This window comes from Drosophila tropicalis, unplaced genomic scaffold, assembly GCF_018151085.1.
Source record: "Drosophila tropicalis isolate 14030-0801.00 unplaced genomic scaffold, ASM1815108v1 contig_878, whole genome shotgun sequence".
Classification (NCBI taxonomy): Eukaryota; Metazoa; Arthropoda; class Insecta; order Diptera; family Drosophilidae; genus Drosophila; species Drosophila tropicalis.
This window is the reverse complement of record NW_027173374.1, coordinates 16,304,659-16,324,436: the sequence shown is the minus strand read 5'-3', so window position 1 is coordinate 16,324,436 and position 19,778 is coordinate 16,304,659. Positions and strand designations below refer to the sequence as shown.

The 19,778-nt window shown below is 40.8% G+C and overlaps 6 protein-coding genes across 7 annotated transcripts; 3 read left to right on the top strand and 3 right to left on the bottom strand.

Annotated features, from left to right (window-relative positions):
* The first annotated feature begins 1,675 nt into the window (after window positions 1-1,675).
* LOC137585507 (cilia- and flagella-associated protein 58) lies at window positions 1,676-4,710 on the top strand. The gene is made up of 4 exons (XM_068301310.1): window positions 1,676-2,259; window positions 2,317-2,934; window positions 2,994-3,310; window positions 3,371-4,710. Exons 1-4 carry the CDS (start codon window positions 1,763-1,765, stop codon window positions 4,636-4,638), a joined length of 2,700 nt encoding a protein of 899 aa, XP_068157411.1. The 5' UTR covers window positions 1,676-1,762; the 3' UTR covers window positions 4,639-4,710.
* Window positions 4,651-7,508, bottom strand: LOC137585508 (cilia- and flagella-associated protein 58). Its single transcript, XM_068301311.1, has 3 exons — window positions 7,092-7,508; window positions 5,973-7,031; window positions 4,651-5,917 (listed from the first exon to the last, which is right to left on the bottom strand). Exons 1-3 carry the CDS (start codon window positions 7,402-7,404, stop codon window positions 4,680-4,682), a joined length of 2,610 nt encoding a protein of 869 aa, XP_068157412.1. The 5' UTR covers window positions 7,405-7,508; the 3' UTR covers window positions 4,651-4,679.
* Window positions 7,509-7,570: 62 nt separating this feature from the next.
* Window positions 7,571-9,600, bottom strand: LOC137584788 (palmitoyltransferase ZDHHC16). Of its 2 annotated transcripts, none has more exons than XM_068300352.1 (7): window positions 9,388-9,600; window positions 9,280-9,321; window positions 9,108-9,213; window positions 8,739-9,048; window positions 8,468-8,679; window positions 8,084-8,409; window positions 7,571-8,022 (listed from the first exon to the last, which is right to left on the bottom strand). In XM_068300352.1, exons 1-7 carry the CDS (start codon window positions 9,429-9,431, stop codon window positions 7,917-7,919), a joined length of 1,146 nt encoding a protein of 381 aa, XP_068156453.1. In that variant the 5' UTR covers window positions 9,432-9,600; the 3' UTR covers window positions 7,571-7,916. The 2 variants fall into 2 exon arrangements, with proteins under 2 accessions (XP_068156453.1, XP_068156452.1); XM_068300351.1 differs by having other exon boundaries at window positions 8,088-8,409.
* A 1,084-nt stretch (window positions 9,601-10,684) lies between these two features.
* On the top strand, window positions 10,685-12,271 carry LOC137585230 (uncharacterized). The gene is made up of 5 exons (XM_068300929.1): window positions 10,685-10,924; window positions 10,996-11,486; window positions 11,548-11,617; window positions 11,677-11,979; window positions 12,041-12,271. The coding sequence occupies exons 1-5, from the start codon at window positions 10,738-10,740 to the stop codon at window positions 12,232-12,234; spliced, it is 1,245 nt and encodes a 414-aa protein (XP_068157030.1). The 5' UTR covers window positions 10,685-10,737; the 3' UTR covers window positions 12,235-12,271.
* An 81-nt stretch (window positions 12,272-12,352) lies between these two features.
* On the top strand, window positions 12,353-13,474 carry mRpL19 (mitochondrial ribosomal protein L19). Its single transcript, XM_068300930.1, has 2 exons — window positions 12,353-12,488; window positions 12,542-13,474. Exons 1-2 carry the CDS (start codon window positions 12,419-12,421, stop codon window positions 13,387-13,389), a joined length of 918 nt encoding a protein of 305 aa, XP_068157031.1. The 5' UTR covers window positions 12,353-12,418; the 3' UTR covers window positions 13,390-13,474.
* A 44-nt stretch (window positions 13,475-13,518) lies between these two features.
* On the bottom strand, window positions 13,519-14,644 carry Unc50 (Unc50 RNA binding protein). Its single transcript, XM_068300931.1, has 3 exons — window positions 14,221-14,644; window positions 13,799-14,158; window positions 13,519-13,744 (listed from the first exon to the last, which is right to left on the bottom strand). The coding sequence occupies exons 1-3, from the start codon at window positions 14,552-14,554 to the stop codon at window positions 13,608-13,610; spliced, it is 831 nt and encodes a 276-aa protein (XP_068157032.1). The 5' UTR covers window positions 14,555-14,644; the 3' UTR covers window positions 13,519-13,607.
* Window positions 14,645-19,778: the final 5,134 nt, after the last annotated feature.

Below are 19,778 nucleotides of genomic sequence, written 5' to 3'. Positions count from 1 at the left end.
AGGGTGGGAACATTTACTTCATGCTCATGCTCCTCTGTTTATATATTCAACGCGATTTGTGCATGTTTATTATGATAAATTTATGCGCATTTGTTGTTTTTGGGTTTTATAGACCAGTTTCATCTATCCCTTCATTTGCACCCGCCCTTTCGCTTACCGACCTCATGTGTTGTGTTTATTCGGTAAAGCAGATTTTTTTTTGAAAATACGTTGCGAGGAGTCTTTCTAAGAGACATAATAATTTCAATAAACGTTTTTCTCAGTCAATTCCAGAACGATGTCAATATGGTTTTATCAGAAAATCTGCTCATATTTAAACTTAGCTTACCGAAAATCGGCAGAAACCGAACTTAAATAAGGAACAAGAACTTAGGAACAGGAAATTCAATCTAGACAGACAGGGGAACTTAAGAAGGACTCGCAAAGTCAACATGTGTCAATTACCGCTTGACTTTGTTTTGACAGCATGAGAAATAGGTTACCAGTTGAGTGTGTCTCTCTGCGTGTGTATTTGAGAGGGTGAAAAGGATATCACTGTCTCCACTATATGCCATATTATATATAGTATACGAAAATAAGCATACGCCATGTGTGCAGTCTCCTTTCCTCGTTTATTGAGAAAAAGTAGGCAACAAATATGCTCGATTGATTTATAGAGCTTGCCATTTGCACTTGTATTTGAGTTGGCAACAACCTTTTCTTCTTCTTCCCCCTTCATTCGTTTTTTTTTTTCTCTCACCTAAGAGAAATCACTTTGTCATTTAATGAAGCGCAAGTTTTGGTTTCACTTTTGCATAAACAAATTAATTGAAGTACGCAAAAAATTAATCAACGATTTCTTGTGTGTGTGTGTGTGTGTTTGAATTGTAATTAGTTGGAAATGCATTAACCACATTTTCATATTTCATTTTTAGTTTTCCGGTCTAGTGATCAAAGAAAGATTAATTGCATAATAAAATTTGCTTTATAGCTATGAGGAAAATGTTTTACTTTCATTCAAAAGTCTGCCAATATGAGACTCCAAGGCTGTGTTTTCTTAAATGTCTATCTTTAAGACTTTCTAGAAGTACACACTATTTTAATATTATACATTAAAAGAAAGCAACCGTTGTCCGAATTGCTCCTTGTAAATAGCCATGGAATTAGGTTAAATTTTAATATGCTTGTTTGCTATGTGGATCGATGACGATAATGACGATGCCTACTCTAAACAAAAAAATCAAGACTTGATTTGTTCTTTTAATCTCTTAAAATATAATACTTGGCTTTTCGATTGAATAGGTTGTAAATTATTTACAGTGTAGATATTCTCCGCTTGATTGATTGTTCACAAGCTGAAGAAACTGGTAGCTACTATTGAAAAGGTTATGTGATTAGTTTACGCTAGTATAAAGGAATTCCATAGAAATTCCACTTCCGCACACACAAGCGCACACCGTCAATCTATTTGAGCTTGCCTTAATGTTAATTGGTGTTAATGAGATTTATATGTTCGAACCTGACGTGAATTAGGCGAACCTCGTTGAACAAGTCAATGAAATGTTAATTCCTAATAGACTAGACTGAGGAAAATGCAGAAGATAATAACTAAGAAATATGGAACAAACATTTAGATTAGAGATAAACTTCAGAATCAGTATACACACAAAAACATAACTCCGTTTACATTCTATTACTTTTTTTTTGTTCGTTTTTTTTTTTTTTTTTTTTGCATTTTTCTTTGTTCTTTGCTTACTTTCTATTTTCCCATTTGCTTGTCTCAATGGTTCGCGAAAATATGTCGGCGCGCAAACATAAAGTTCAATCTGAGATACATTTGGATGTAAAGAATTCAAAGTTATTTGAAAATCGCATCGAAGCTGCCGATGTGGATCTGACCAAAGATGTTGATGAAGCCTTTTTTGAGGCTTCGTACGAGCTAATCCATCAACTATCAAAGCGCGATCCCTTCGTGACGGGTAAAATGAAACTATATGTGGATTTGTTGGCCAGAATGCACAGCCATTACGTAGCAGAAGCCTCCGCCCATGCAGCAATTCGGAAAAAAGTACAATCCGCTGATGAAAAGCTGGCCTTGGCCCTTAAGACAACAGCCACGTCGGATGCCGTTATGGAGCATTTGCGGGAATCTCTAGCAGAGGCTTGGCGCACTGCTGATGCGGTACACTTACGGGAAGCTCGTATGCAGGGTCAATTGTATAATATAGCACACCAAGAAGAGAACCGTAAAAAGCCTGTCGAGCAGCCAATTGGACAACAGTGAGTCGATCTGTGGTGTTTACCTCATCCTTAACTCATCCGCACTGTAATCCGCAGGAAGGAGCTTCGCATCCGGAGTATTGTCTATCGGGAGCGCGATCGTTTATCCGCCGAGCTGGCTGATTATCAAAAGCGCCTAGAACTGAATCGAGAATATTCGCAATCCCTTGAAATCATAATTGGAACGCATGAAGAGACCATCATAAAAATGCAAAATCACGTCAAGATGGTCGAGTCGGAGAAGCACAAGATAGAACGCAAGCAACAGGCCTTAAATGACAGCTTTGAAGAGCGGATCCAAGTTCAGCAGAAAGAAATTCTTGAAGGCCAGAACCGACTTATTGGTCTTCAGCAATTGCAAAACGATCTGCAGATGTGCCTGGCTGCCAGTGGAAAACACAAACAGGTTCGCGATCGACTGTCACACGAAAACTACAACTTAACCAAAGTACTTCGCCGCCTGGAGGACGAACGAAATCGCCTTATCAACGACAAAAAATTGTTAGAGGATACTGCGGAACGTCTGAGACACGAGCGAACTGATCTTGAGGCAATAAATCGTGCAGGCGCACGAGATGCCAAAAAGAAGGCAGACGAAGTAGTTTTATTAGAGCGTCGGTTCCACCAGGTTGCCAAGAAAAATACTGATTTAAATGATCAGTTGTTGGTCTTGCAGTAAGTTTATTTTACGAGATCTCTTATTCACTGGCATCGTACTTGCCTTTTTATCACAGAAATAAACTAATGGTAATGGGAAAGAATCTTATGGTGGCCAATAATAATGTGGAAGAAGCTACTCGCCAAAAGGAGGAAATGAAAATCAGTCGGGAAAAGGTGCGTCGCGATGTAACGCGGCTCAACGATATAGTTGCCGGATTGCGTCATAATATGGCCATCCTACGCAACCAAATGCAGAATGTACAAGTAGACCTAATTCGGGCGAACAATTCTCTGGATGAGAAGGAAGGGAGGCTACAAAAGATAACACGGGAAAAGTTGGAGCTTGTTCAAGAGGCCCAAGAGCTAAATAAGCGAATAGAAACATTAGAAGGCAAGTAGTTTGGGTGCCTTGAAAACTTTATTCACATTTTACTTTAAAATCATCTAACAGAGGTTGTGCAGAATAAGACCGAACGATTGGCCGAGATTCAAGAGAGCCTTCAACAAAAGCAGCAGGACTTTCACAAGGTCAAGAAGCAAATGGAACTTGTACACTCAGAGAAAATGATGCTGATCAAGAACCTGGACGTTTGCTCTCGAGACCGTCAGAATCTACAGGGTGTCACAGGCAAATTGACCCATCAGATCAATCAATTAACTAACGAGCTGTCGATGAACGAGAGGGACATCACGTCATTGCGCAATCAAATCGACCAGCTGAATAGCAGCATGAAACAGAAGGAGAATGAGATCCATATCAAGGAGCGTCTGTTGCACACCACTCGCAACGATTTGCGAGAGATGAAATTGCGTTTAGTGCAGTCACAGCACACCGTCGATGAGGATGAAAAGCGTTTCAAGCACATCTCCTGCACTCTCGAAGAGATAAATAAGGAAAAGACGCTGGTTGGACTGCAAATGGTTCGCCGAAATGACGAGCTGCTTACATTGCGTGAAAAGGTCGCAATGATGCAGTTCGCCATTGATAGCGGAACGGCTCAGTACAACAAGCGCATTGAGGATATCCGTCTGCTTAAGTTGGAGATAACCAATTTGAGCATGTCCCGGGAGTGCATTCGGCGTGCAGTGGATAACACAGCCAATCTTCGGCACGAAATAATACGCTTGGAGCGTGAACTTAATCAGGAACGGCTCCGAGTGACTGCCTACATGGAAGAGATGGCCCGCCCCTTCCGCATTCATCGTTGGCGCATTCTACTGGGTAAAGATCCTCGTCGCTATGAGCTGATCCGAAAAATTCAATTGCTTTTAAAACGCAACATTCGCCTTAATGTGGAGCGTACGAATATGGAGCAACGATTGCACGATTCTCATCAATTGTACAACACGCTCAAACAGCAATTGAAACACATGCCGGATCCTGGCGTGGCGCAGGCTCTGTCCGATCAGCAGCGTATCAACAGAGAACAGCGCCGCCGGGTAAAGGCACTAACTGCTGAATTGCGGATAACAGAGATCGACGTAAAGACCCGGGACTGCCTGATCGAGAGGTACCAGCAGACACTGAGGGAACAACATGAGAATCCCCAGAAAGAGGCCCTGCAAAAGAACAAATGTCAGTGCCAGGAACATCGGAAGCTCAAAGATAATGCCGGGATGCATCTGGTTAGTCTGGAACAGTGTACGAAGGAAGTGTTTCAAAGTTCCAGCTCGATTGTGGCCTATGAGATAATGTCCGATTACGATCGTGCCAAGTAGCAAATAGTTAGGTTTTACTTTATTGTTATTATTTTATCTGATTATATTAACGTGCTAACCATTTTAAACCCAGCTCCCAATGTTCTTGGCAATTGGGATGGTGCCGAGTAGCACTGGGATTGCATTTGTTCTAAAATCAAGCGTTCGTCTAGCAATTTTTGTTTTCGTTTCTTTTCCTCAAGCAGTTGAATCTTTGTCTGAGAAAGATTAGTTCGCATCTCCTCCAGCTGGACGAGGTTAGATTTTTCCTCGGCCTCTTTAACACTTAGTTCGGCCTTGAGAACTTTCATCTTGCGATCCCTGGCACTAAGCGATGCCTTAACCCGGTTCAATTCAGCTTGCACTTTGTGACTGGGCAGCTTTAGCATAAACTCTTTCAGTGCTGCATATAGTTGTTGGGCCTCATTCAGGGCCCGCTCTTGCTCCATAGAACTGACACTCTGGGCCAGCAATTGCTTTCGGAGTATTTGTATTTTATCAAGGAGATCCATTTTCTCCGGATCCCTGCCACTCAGGAGACGCCAGCGATGAACATTCATCGGTGTGACCATTTCGTCTTGAAGGGCACGAGCCTTGATACGTTCCTGATTGAGCATTCGGTGCATTTGAAGCAGTTCCTGTCGCAGATCGGCAGCACTCTCGCGATCCGCCCGCAAAACATCACGCTCGGTTCGTAAATTTTTTATCTCCACGCCCATAAGGCGTATATCATCTTGGTATTGGCCACACTGACGTTCCGCCTGATCGTGTGCCGTTTGAAGATTTTCTAGATTATGCCGCAAGCGATCGTATTCCTCATTTCGCTTGGTTAATGACGCACTTATCGTGTTCTTTTCGTTTATTAAATTGTCCACATCCCGACCCATGCGTGCCAGCCGCTGCTCGTCTTCCTGCAACGATCTTGCGTGACGATCATTCTCCTTTCGTTTGTCCAACAGTTCTGCCTTGGTATGCTGCTGCCCCAGCTGGGCATGTCGCACATCGTTGCGAAGCAATCGGCGTTCCTTTTCCATTCGATCGATTTGTAGCTGCAGTTTACCCAATTCCGCATCACGATACCCAATCTTTCCCTTGAGTTTTTCAATTACGGCTTGGAGATTCACTGTATGGTCACGTAGCTTTTGCCTTTCGTCATCGGAGGCCTGAAGATTGCGTTGCAGTCCTTGTCGTTCGGCGACTAGGACATCGTGTTGCTGCTGAAACTTGGCGCATTTTGTTTCCAAATCGCTTATAGTGCGCTTTAATTCGATTTCATAATTTTCTTTTAAGTGTATTTCATCTGAAAAAACAACAAGTAAATATCAGCCGACCAAATAAAATTCGTTTTTACTTACTCTGCAAGGCATCGATCTTGTCGATCCAGTGCTGAATTTCCTCAAGCTTTTTTGTCTTTTCTCTTTTTAACTTGGACATGTCTTCGTTGAGTTTCTTCATTTTCAGATCCATATTACTGATAGTGTCCTTAAGAGCCCGCACCTCATGTTGCGACTCCTTATGTAAAGCGCTGCTTTGCTCGGCCGACTGGTGTTCAGCCTGTAGATTACGCCTTAGGGAGTCACGCTCTTTGGTCAATTGTTCGTTGTTCTTCTCAAAATGGTGAACCACGCGACGCATAGACTCCAATTCCTTGTCCTGGGTGCCTAGTTGAGTCCTAAGTCGAATATTGTCTTGCTCAACCTCACGCTTGGACTCATCCAGGCCTGCATATTTACGGGCAATAGTTTCCTGAGATTTGGCAAGTTTTCCATTGTCCTGGCGCACCTTGATTAGTTCGTCCTCGCGCAACTTTAGCAGATTAATGCGCTGATTGAGAGCACGCTTGTTCTTGTCCCGCTCCTGCACCGTGTACTCTAGATCCACTGTGATCTTTGCCAACTTATTGTTAGTGGCGTTGTGCTGTGTATTAAGATGCTCCAGATTCGTTTTCAACGATAGAATCTGTAGATTCTGACGAACCTTAATTTTCGTAAGATGCTCGTTGGCGGATTTCATTTGGGCAATCTGCTCTTGGTAGCGAGCCTCTTCGGTTTTCATGCTGCTCAGTTCTTTAGCGAGACTGTCACTTTTGCGCTTTAAATTGCAGGCATCGGCCGAAGTTTCATCTAGTAGTTTAAGGAGCTCTTTATTCTTGCCCTCTAGTCCTTCTATGGTAGCCTCCACTTCTGCTGTGTAGGTTCTTTGCATTTGCAAACGCTTATTCAAATCCTTTATTTCATTGTTGAGACGTTCACGTTCCTTGCCATCATCTCGTTTACTACTCATGGCCAAACGCTTCTCATTTAAGTGGACCACCATCAGCTCCGATTCATCCAGTTTCTCCCGCAAATTAAGAACCTCATCCTGGGCAGTTTGTTCTCGTATTTGGGCGGCATCTTTCTGCTTCCAGGCCCCCTCTGTCAATAAAGATTTGTATGATTACTTTGCCTTTTTCTTGCCAGACTCTGCATACTTACCTATTACTCCTCGTAGCTCCTCGATTGTTGCCAAATCAAGTTTGCTTACCCGTCCTGCAGCCTCCAAGCGAGCGTGAAGTCCTTCGATCTCTTGCCTTAGCTCTTCACAGCGTGACTGCTCTAACCTCAAATCATTCTTATAGCGAGTGCCACAGATCAGCAGACGTTGCACATTGTCGGCATTATTTGGTGTATCTTTTTGACGTAGCGCCTTGGTCGCCTCGGGTATCTTATCACCCAGTTCTCGGTAGAAATCATCATCAAAATCGTCTGGCACCAGAGGTTCATCTTCGGATCCCGATGCTTTGGACATCTTTGATTTCGTTGATTCGTTCTGTTTTCAACTGGATAAGTTGTATTTTATTGAACAAACCAAAATTTGAATATTTTATCCTGACAACAAGTTGTCATACCGGCACAAACCGTCATCCATGACAACGTTTAACATGCTAGGGCAACAGATTCAGTTTACTTGAATATCTGTGGACTTGTTTATTTATTGTTAACCTTTTCGTCACTATGGTAACATTAGAAGCAAAATAATAAATACACTTGTTGGAAATCCTATAGAAGATTTAATGGAATGTTGCAACTGTTTCGTTGTTGTGATAACTATGGATTGATTGGGCATTAACGCTATTTCTATTGCAGTAAAAATGTAGATTTTATATTGGGTTTTATAAGAAAACCCTATTACGTTTTGAGCTGGTTTAAGAATTTTTGGTAAACTCTTAAGACATTATGAACGTCCACCTTAAACTTAAGACTAGAAATTGCTAGGTTTTAAATCACAAGTTTTAAATAAGCTAATCAGTTAAGTTACGGCTATGGCCACTCGTCTTCGAATGGAGCATCATGGACAGTGTGAAAACTAAGGCCAGTGCCATCGGCCTTGTGCCAGGAGGGCAGTAGTACTGTCCGGAAAAACGACCTATTTGTAATCGAGACATGCTTTCAGTATACCTATTACAAATAAAATGTGATGTACTCACCTGCCTCGAACCAGACCCAGAAAGAGCTTCCAGTTCTTTTTGCCACCAAAATTATAGGGATTTATGTAGACGCGTTGCTGCTGGAGTAATCGTTTAGCCTCGGCTTGATTTATATGCGCCTCTACACTGGTTTCGCCACGTGTAATTAACTTGGCATGCCAGAAGCTCAACGTGCCCAGTGCCAAGACGACTGAAACCAGAGTAAATGCCATGAACCACAAGGCACGTCGTCGGCCAGTAGACGGGGCATTCGTATCAAGCAGGGGTGTTGGCAGATTGTGTATGGCAGGCGGCAACACAAATTCATCGTATTCATGGGGATGTGTCTACAAGATGCTGATGATAATAAAACATAGATCATGAAAGACACTCCAATTGTTTTACCACAGGAATAATATGACCACTTAAATTAAATTTAACTGGCTGCCCCTCCAGGGGCTCCAACTCCGTCCAGTTGTCGCCATGGTCTAACCAAAGATACTTGTAACCAATCTCCAGTCCGAATAAAATGAGGAACAGGCAACCCACAGTGGTATACAGCATGTAAAGGAAGAAGTACCGATGGTTGCCATAGCCAACACAGTTATTTAACCAAGCTGGAAGGCCAATCATATGTAAGAAGGCTAAGAATTTGAATATCTTTTTAAAATCTTACGACAGTGATGATCCATTTTTAATATACATCGATTGCAAACTGAACAGTGATGAGTTCTCGGAGGCTTTGGACTAATGCATTTCGCACACATGCTCACAGCCTCGACTAAAGAAACACCCTCCGGTGGATAACCGGCCGGTGTTATCACAGCCATTACATAGTGGAATATCACGTTTAACAACAGCCAGTTTCCCACCAGGAGCAAAAATATAGTAGCTAACTGGCTCTTTGCCCACCAGAAAGGTAAGCCAATCCAATATGCAATGCTCACAACTGCGGTGGTAAGGGCAGCGACGCCAACCACAAAAAACTGCAAAAGAACCCGGGTAATACACTTATACATATAAATCATGAGAATATCTCTCTTACCGGACCCAGGCAGTGAGTGTAGTTATCCACAATCCAAAATATGGGAGTCATGCACACGTCTGTGGCATAGGAGGAGTTCATGTGAGCATTAAATGTTAGGGAGTGCCTAAGTGAAATTAGATAGAACTTTTTATAAAAACAATTCCCTGATATACTGAAAATGGTAAGTTACCAGCAATGCTTCATATAGGACCATTGAAGACGCCACCTTGAGCTGCAATATGAACCCCAAATAATTTATGTTTTCATATTATTAACATTGTGTGGTGGTTATCCTTACAAGAGACTTTGTGTGCTGCTTCCACGCCATGTAATTCGCGCCATTCTGAACAATTCCACTCAAATGTAGGGCATAGGCCTTTTTCTCGAATTACCCTTTCCACTGCGAAATTCGCCAATTTCAAAAATAAAATATTCCGACACTTTGAATCGCGTAAAAAACACCAACAGAGACTCAAATTTGTGTCTGTTAGTTCACACAGCTCAGCTGATTAGTGGCAACAACACATCAGTGTTGGAAAATATTGGCAAGCCAATACGTTGAAGCATTTCAGTTACAAATAAATTTTAAATTGGCTTTTTTCAATTTCCCCAGATCTTGTGTAACTTAACCAAGGAAGTACTAATTACTAAATACAAGGGTAAATGTTTACTATTACTACTCGGGCCCAAAACGCCCTTAAACTACATAATTTTGGTATCAAACGAAAGAGAAAAATTGCACGAGCACGACCTCAGGTGCGCCTTGGCGATTTATTTCGTAGTTTTTGAGTAATTAACAAAAGAAAATTAATATTTTTAGCGGGACTATAGCTAAAAGTAGCCTTTTCCGGCTAAAAAAAGCTGTTCAATTTTGAGATGGTGTTGCCAAATGCCGAATTTTGGATACTCGAATACGCGGGCATTTTGAATCTTTTGTTCGCACTATTCTCAACAAACGAAAATATTGTTGAGTTTACAATATTTCTTGATTTTATGGAACAAATATAGTTTAGAATACAATATTCGGCTGCCAGAGCAGCCAAATATTCCTCGACTTTAGAAATTAGATTAAAATATTTGGCTACCAGGGCGGTCAAACAGCGCGCCAAATAAAAAATAGCGTTTGACAACACTGAAATCTAGCTTTACCCGATTTTTCCACTTTTCAACACTGAAATCTCGAGTAGTAATAGTAAACATTTACCAATACAAGTACTAATTACAAAATAATCAAATAATCCCGGATCAACTGTAATTTGAACACTGGTAAGTCATCTTTACAAATATCAATCAAAATAAAAATTAAAACCATAAAGATAAATACATGCAGAGGTAAAATGTTGTTTCCAATTTTTGGACATAATTTTAAAAAAGCTTTGACATATATCAAATATCGGAAGTCACATCGAAAGCATTTTATACGATGAAATCTGATCGATGGAATCGCTTTATTATCTGCCTTGTTAAGAAAACTAAAGTTCCTTTGTATATTCTCTGCGAATTTATGATGAGCTTTGAAAGCTTCTCCTGTTGTTTGGAAGTTTGTATATATTTGGCCAACAAACATTTGCCTCAATTAGTCAAAAATAGGTGACGGTTAAGCTAAGTTTATTGTTGTGTCTATTCTTCTCATTGTCCCAATTCAATAATGGCCGAAAATAACGACGTCGTGCAAATGCCCATCTGGCTGAAGGAGGAACTATTCACAAATGTGCTTCGTCAGCATTATGAGAAATTTGAAAAAATAAAATGTTTCAAGGCTGTTCCAGGTCTTAAACCTGGTGAAAATTACTCCACAATTATGTTACGACTATTCTTTGAAGTGGAACTCAATGGTGAGTCATTTCAGAATTATCTCAAATGAGCAAGTGGCGTTTTAGTATCTCAATTTCTATCTATCTATTAGATCAGTCGATTGAAAAAGTAAGCTATATGCTAAAAACTCCACACGATTTTGAAATGTATCGCGAGATCTTAAAGAAGAACAATATGTTTATAATCGAAAGAGATATATTTTTAAGTGTGGTACCAGAAATCGAGCAGATGTATAGTGAGGCAGGTCTGGACTTGAAGTTTGCCGCAAAAGGTTATGAAATCAACGCACCGGATAACTACGTCCTATTAGAGGATTTGGGTCCTCGTGGGTTTAAAAACGCAGATCGCTTGGAGGGACTAGATATGGCGCACACCTTAAGTGTCCTCAAGAAATTAGCACAGTGGCATGCGGGATCAGCAGCGCGCATAGCATTGAAGGGCCCTTATAACCAATACTATCTGCAGCCCAAATATGGAGACAGCATGAGGGAAGACATTAGACCCATAAATGTAACCTTTGGCAATTATCTCTTCAAGTGTCTACCCTTGTACGAAAACCATGAGAGCTACACCGCGGCTGTGGTGAGTCTTTCGTGGTTATGTATCGAATGAAATCCACAAGAATCAACCAATTTTTTTGTAGCATAAAATTCAACCCAAACTTATTGACCTGGTGCACGACATGACCGATCCCGATCCGCAAGATTTTAATGGTAACAATAATGCAATAACCATCGAGCGATGCTCACTGAAAACACATTGTTTATTGTAGCTATTAACCATGGTGATCTGTGGACAAATAATATTATGTTTAAATATGGCGCAGAATCGAATGAGCCGTCCGAGACTTACTTTGTAGATCTCCAGTTGCCAAAAATTACGAGTGTAGCCTGGGATCTAATTTATTTCCTACTCGGGTCTCCCCGATTGCAACTGAAATTGAATCATTTTGATTATTTTATTAAATACTATCATGATCAGCTGATCGAACACTTGACACTACTTAAGTACCCGACAGAAAAGCTGCCCAGTCTGCGATTTCTTCACATGCAACTACACAAATACGGATTTGTTGGTACGGGGAATACTTCTTTCGAATGCTTTGTTTTTTCCTGACGACATAATTTTCTCTCCAGGATATCATACAGTCTTGGTTCTATGCCCTCCTCTATTGTTGGAACGTACCAATGGAGCCAATCTCACTGATTATGTGACAGAAACTGAAAACGGAGATGATTTAAAATTAAGAATGTATTCTAACGCAAGATATAAGCAGCATGCTGGTGCCATTCTCACCTGGTTACATAACCGCGGAGCCTTGCATTTCTGAAATAAGTTTTCAATAAATAAATTGATATCTGCGCCCATTTTTATTTGTTTTTTGAACGTGGAGCGCCAATCAGCTGATCGTAGTGTGACCATGCCACTTGAACTTTGTCCCAATTCAACACGGTAGTGAGGTGTCTATTCGCCGTGGTGTGTTCCGGGTTTTTTTTGTTATAAAACTAAATAAAATGAGCGTGAACGGTTTTTGTCGAATTGTCGGTAAAAAACTGCCTCAGCAGTTCGCCTACAAGCGAATTGGTAAGAATATACCATATACACTAGTGCATGCTAATCAGCAAGTGAATTTTCAGTCACATTTTCCACAAAGCCGGCGCAGCAACAACAAGCAGCAACTGTTTCGACTCCCTCATTGCCCAATACCAATCCTCCGGCTGCTCGCAAAGCCATTGTGCCTGAACACTACCGTTTTGTTTATCCAGAGTTTCTGCCAGATCCCAAAGTAGAATGGCGGAACACGATTCGCGAGAAGCTGGAACGCTTAGATATGTTGAATCGCCGAGGACAAGTCGATTTACCAGAGTTCTATGTGGGCTCTATTTTGGCGGTAACCAGCTCAGATCCACATGCCGCTGGCAAAACAGGTCGCTTCGTAGGAATTTGCATTCATCGCGAGCGGTGCGGACTTCGGGCACGATTCATTCTGCGCAACGTTATTGATCACCAGGGCATGGAAGTGCTCTACGAACTGTACGATCCTACCATTCAAAAGGTGGAAGTTCTCCGTTTGGAGAAGCGACTTGATGACAGTCTCTTTTATTTGCGTGATGCACTGCCGGAGTTCAGCTCCTTTGATGAGAACATGGAGGCCGAGCATTTGGAGGAGGGTGCACCTGTCCCAGTGAATGACATTAAAGTGGTATTACGTCCAAGACCCTGGCTCGAGCGTTGGGAGCGTCAGAATTTGCTTGGTGTTGCCAATATTGAGCAATATATAAAAGATAAACATCGCAAGTCGGCCGCCAAGGTGCAAAAACCTTGGGAGAAATACGATTTAATGAAACAATATCGTGCCACCATACCTGAAGAAGAACAAAAGGAAATTTTCGCCGAAGTGCATACCGAACTACATACTTTGGAGCTGCAGCGCAAGCGTAATAAACGCAAAAGATCCTTCATCAATCCAAAACAGCTGGCGTAGACTTGTCATCAGTGAGGCATTTGTTATTAACTAAATGTAGTTTCATTTTAAATTTAATGGAAATAAACAAAATCCTGTATCGTTATCTCTTTGATAGAATCTTGCTTCGAATTCAAAAGTTTTCAGAAATATACTACATAAGTTAGTTTTATTAGTCATAATCAAAGATGATGCAAAAGGCTGTGAGAGGGAAGAACTTAATAATTTATAATCCACGATTAATACACACGATATTTGTAAAAATTGATAAAGGATATTGTGGCATTCCAGCCGATTATTGTGACAATAAGATACAAAAGAAAGATAATGGGGAGCGCAATTAATATAAGACGCGTATTCTTTAAATGGGGAATACCTGAGAAAGACGAAATTAGTCAAATATATTGCAGATAATGCTAATACAACTCACAATTATATCCCAAGAAGGTGATGTAAACGTAGTAGCCCATTGCCAGAAGCCAAAAAGTGTTGCCAAGAAACCGCGAAATGAACCATGTCTGACTTATTAGCCAATTGTAGAAGAATAGCTGGATAAAATGCAGCAACATGAGAGGAGGAAAAAAGGCATTCAAGTGTACATCAAAAGCATAGCCCCATTCAATGTCCGGTTCCAGGCTATTGGTGCGCAAATACCGATTTGTCACTGCCCAAAAGAATGATGCAATTATGATGCCAGCAAATATGCAATCCACGAAAACCACATAGAAAATGAAGGATATGCTCTGCCAGAAGGACAAGCCCAGTACATAGGCAAAACCTAACGAGGTCACTGCAAGAACAAGGAAATGAAGTGAATTCCAATCATCCCAACTCATCTATGTATGTACCTACCACATAGACAGACCACAAGAAGCACCAAAAATGCTGGATCATCACGGGCAAACTGGGATTTCGTTTGCTTCCTGTAGTTGAAGTTTCTGTAAACCTTTTGCGGTGCTATAAATAAATAGATCATTTGCCACAAAGCAAATTCGAAATCCATTTGATTGAATTTCAGTAGACGTCGCAGATATTTGTAGCTCTTTGATGTGGCCGATAGACAATTCTTGCGGTAGCCCACGGGAGGCGGCAGTGGCGACTGTTGAAACCGGGATGCGCTCGAGTAGCCCGACACCACCGATGGCGTTGGGGATGCGGTGTACTTAACGTGGCTATATTGACTCATTTTTTGAAAACTAACAACAAAAACCTATATCCGTAAACTTTGCATTTGTTTTTTTGTCGACAGCACAGCTGATGCGAATGCTCAATAGTACTCATTAAAGTGAGTAATTGCTCTCAAAAGTGAGCAGGCGACTTGAAGTGAACCAAGTTTTTCCGTTTATCTGGCAGCGCTGTTTTTAAATGAAAAATTTGATTTAAAAAATCCTTTTTTTACTAAAAGTTATAAACATACAAACAAACCAAAACTGTGCAGTGTACTAAATATATGGTTTTAGCCAGCATCTACTTTGCAAAGTTCATATCTCAAGCAACTAATTTGCATTTTAAAAACGTATTTCTTCTTTATACTTTTATCGCGCCTTAATTCTCTGTAAATCCACATATTACATATGTAAGCAGACCCCAAAACTACAACTCCTCAGATACACACACATTAAACACCCACAATTTGCAGATTCGATGGAAACTGTCCAAATTTCCAGCTGCCGGAGACACAATTAAGGTATCATTCAACACACTTTTTCATCGATCCTCTGGCCGGCAACGACATGAGGGCAATTTATGGCAGACTCCAAGCAATTGCACAGAAAAGACAAAAACCCGAATCTTTATCGCATTTATTGCCATGCCCTTTGGCTCGCTTTTGTCAACGATCAGTCCCAAAAAGAGAAAAGGTCAAAACAATGAAAGAAGGATGCGAAACGTTCTAAAAAGGAGCAACAGAGACACAAAACGATTATTTGAGGTCGTCTTAGGGGTCAAGTTTGACCTTACTTAAAATGCCAAGTGAGATCTAGGACAAGAAGAGAAGAAAAAATAGAAATACTCAATTTGAATTCAGAACGTTTTCACTCAAAGGTAGGGGTTGAACTCCAAGAGAGAGGATCTCTTTCACTCGTTTGTTCTATTCTCACCCCAGGCTCATTTCCTTTGAGTGGCCATCGATCCTTGTCCTTGTCCACGCAGGACATTTCCGGATTGCATACAATTGTCATTTGTTGCAACTAGCAACAATTGCGCATTTGTTTCTTCCGATTGCCTGTCACACAGTTTTCTATTCATCTTTCTGTTGGTTTTTTAGCTCATGTTACCTTTTCTTTGCATTGTCTATGTCTTGAAAGATAAATGGCCTAAAAATTGGCTAGTTTAAGCAACTGCCGTCTGTTCTTCTGTATCTTCTTTTTTGGCGCCCATAAAAATTAAACAAAATTAAGCGTAAACATGAGAAATCTGTCACATAAAGACCCCATTCCCAAACCTCTGTCACCCCGGCACCTTGCCTCTGACTATTTTTAAGTCGTTCTCTGCAGCTGTTTTACTCAGTTACATGGTACAGAAATTTGTCCATCTGCGATCTGAGTTATGCACTGTTGAGGCTGCTACTTGATTAACACATGTCCCAAACCCATATGCATATGCGGGCGTATCCCTGACATCATGTAAATGTAATTCATTCCTTAGGTCCACATGGACCCGGGCACAGAAGCTGATACTGAGCCAAAAGGCGATATGTTGCTCTTTAGTTTGTTGATGCTCTTAACTCATTCATTATGAATTGGAGGTGTTAAATGTGTGCCACATGACAGTTGGAAGAGTGACCGAGAGATTAGATGATAGAATTTTGATTCAGTATAGCTGAGGAGAAACAGATTTTTCTCTTGTATGTATCCAAAACGACTTAGTAGTGAAAGATTCTGACATTATACGAATTCAGAATCTTGAAAATGTTTTTTTTTTGCCAAACCACAAGAGATGGAAAGAAAAAGCCGTTACACCCACTATAAAGCATTGAAAAGACTTTGATTTATCACGCTCTATAGAAAATGCCACAAGATTATGATCAAGAAACATGAAAAATCATCAAAATACCCAAGCACAATCAATACAAAGCATATGAAAGCATTGAATCAATCATAAGAAGACACAGAAGCAAACAGACGCAAATCCTGAAGGAAATCAAACAAAGGAGCAATAGGCGCTGCCAGTAGGAGTAGGATCAGGATCGTAGCCTAAGGTTAGGGTGAGGTTAAGGGTGATACTGAGACTGAAACTGAAACTGAGGGTTGAGGTAATGTTGCGCGTGTTCAGCGCACGCTCCCATTAAATGTTTACGCTCTTGCGCTAACACTTAAGGAGCAGTACCATGTAGGAGCAAGCAGTCGGGCATGCAGGCCTGAGAGACCAAGGAAGTGTGGCCCGGAAACACACAAATCTTTGAGCGCCGAATGTCGCGACCCGAGGGTCGAGACCCCGGCACACGCGATATTTACATTTCTTGGGACCCCTTGAAGACTCTTGGAATTCCTTCAGTTTAGGGGATGTATTTTTTGAATTTTCATCACAAATGATTTTCTTATGTGCTACTACTCACTTTCGGGGGTTCCTATGGGATTTGTTTTCGTTTCTCTAGAATTGTCATTCAAATGAGTTGCTCCTCCCTCCACTTGGCTATGTCTTTAGTGCGATCTTTAGCAGCTTGCCATCTGCCCCCCCACACAGATATTCCTGACTTCAGGGTTATGGACTCTCGAAAAATTAAAGCCTAAATTTGTATAAATTTATTATTCTTCATTTGAAGTGGAAATAGAATCGGTTTTGGGGTAAAGTATTTACATATATGTACATACAAATGTATGTATTAGGCCAGTTCGCCTTTGGCAAATTTAACAGACGTTTGCATGCTCATAAAAAACTATCCAAATCTTAGGACTTATCACAATTGCTTCATCTACAGTAAAAGAAAAAGAAATTTTCCATTTCATGGTTGTCCTGTTCACAATCTCTGCTCCAGTCTTTGCTGGGGATCAGTCCAATTAGTCGAGCAAAAAAAAATGGAAAACTATGACATCAACTAATCCTGTCAGCGTGTGATTGGCCTCAGTTCAGAAGAGATTTCCATCATCAAAATCTTTGAATGAATGAACAGTAGAGAACAGATTCCGATTTAGATCGTCAACAATATGAAAATGTCACGCTTATCGGTGCAGAAATAAGATAGAATGGCATTCAGAATCAGGATCAGTTCGAATTGGGCGGCAGCGGCCGTTGGTAGAGACCTTCTGTTGTGGTTTCAGTCGAAGAGAACAAAAAAAGGAAGTCCAAGTCGAAGTCCTTGTCATGGTTGTCGTTGGCCGGTGTCTGTCAGCTGAAGCGAAAACCGGATGGAAAACATGAAAATAATAACAATATACGCACATATCCTGTGCCAGGATATTGGTCTATGGTCTAGCTCTTGCACACACATATAAATCGTATTTTCATGAAATGAGATGCAGGCGTTGCCCTTTCCATTGAGATTCTAACCGCGTGCCTGGGCATAGCCTTCGTCTGGTTTGGCCATTGTCCTGGCAGCCGTTATATTTTGAATGACATTTGAATTCTACTGCCTAGTTGTGTGTCAATTGTTATTCCTGCCAATCAAGATGCTGCAGAAACTGCCAAGATCAGACGTTTTTGTATGATAAATTCATTACTAAAGGAAATGAGTAAACCATATGCAGTCTCAAATTTCCTAATGAAAAAGCTGCAACTTTAAATGTAACTCAAAAGTCTTTTCCATATTCCATCCAGCTTTTAACCACCTCCTGTATATTACCTTACCATTTTGATCCCTTAAAAAACGATCGCTTAGCTAAACCCCGCCCTATTCTTGAAACGCCAAACGATAATGATCTATCCACTTTCAGTTCGCTCATTAGAAAGGTCAATCAGTTAATATGATACACCAATTACCATGTCAATTTTCTTTCTTCCATTATTTTTTACTCCCCGAACATAAAAAAAAAACACCCCATGTATAAAAAATATGCCCTCATGTTAAGTGGCGCTAAAAATCCAATTAAGGGTGTTTACATAACGACTCCTCGATTACAACATAATTTAAAAAACAAGAAAGGGAAGCAACAGGCATCGGAAAGAACCGAAACAATGCCCGGGACATGGGAAGGGAAGAAGAAAAAAACGGAAGTTGCCCTTTTTTATGAAGTGCTGCCTTTTTATTGGTGGTTAATTTGAGGGCCCACACGGATATTTGGATATGTGATGACGAGGGTAAAATGATGCAACAGGCAATGGGATAATGATAAAAAGAAGAAGAAGGGTTCATCTTGAGCTATTTATAAAAGGAATCGACGTGTGACATTCGGTGGAAGGGAGTGGGTAATGGGTAAGCGCAAGGGTAAGGGAAAAGGGTGTATTATTTGATTTTTGTTGAAAGACTAAAGTAGCTCAGTTAAGATGTTATTGTTGTCTAGCACGTTTCAAGTTCAATGCCGGAGATTCGGGGATCTTGCGGTGACGCCACACTCTTTCACATTCTCATTCCCATTCCCAGGCCCGATCCCAACCCATCCAACACAAATGTAATCCCTTTGCGTTCATTGGCCCGCCATCTGAGGGACACAAAAGGGTGTCTAAAAATAAAAACAAATACTTAAAACTCTTTTTTCGGGGCACTTTTCATTTTGTTTTTATTGTGTGCCGTAAATTGGAGTTTTCTCTTTTGGATTTGTGTGAAGTAAGGGGAGGGGAAAACTGTGGCAAAGGGAGCCGACATTCAAGTCGTATATGTCGTGTGGCACTTTTAAAAATATCAAACTTCCATAAGTAGCGGGTGAAAAAATGGAGAATGTTTTGGAAAAAAGGGTGGGTCCTGCCTCAAACTAATTCAGAAAATGGCGGCTAGAAAATGATCTAAAATGAAACTGATTAGATTTACCAAATCGATCATAGTAGCCCCATCATAAGGTCAATGGAGAAGTTAAACTTCTCCTGAACTTCTTTGACTCTCGCTAACGATATATTTTCTTCTGTTGTTGGCTTTGAAAAGCAGCTGGAAAATCGAAAGTAACAACCAACAAAATTTTGACATGATTTTTCATAAAAGGGGTTCGAAAGTAACACCTTTTATAGAAACTCTCCCCTCGGCAACATTTTCCGCTAAGGCAAAAAAATTATAACAATTTTTCTATGGAAACGCACAAAAAAAACAACAAATAAAAGCAAAAATCCTTTCGATGCGCTGCAACCACATGAAAATTGGCATTTCTATTCTCCCTTTTTGCCACAAACAATTCAATTGAATTCAATGACCAGCTGAAAAACAAATTTTAACCCTTGGAAAAATGGATTGCACTTCAGCCTTAAGCAAATAATTGACAATGACTGCAATTGTGGTATGAGGTATTTTTTGATGGATGCAATGGCAGAGGCATCGTCATCGAAAA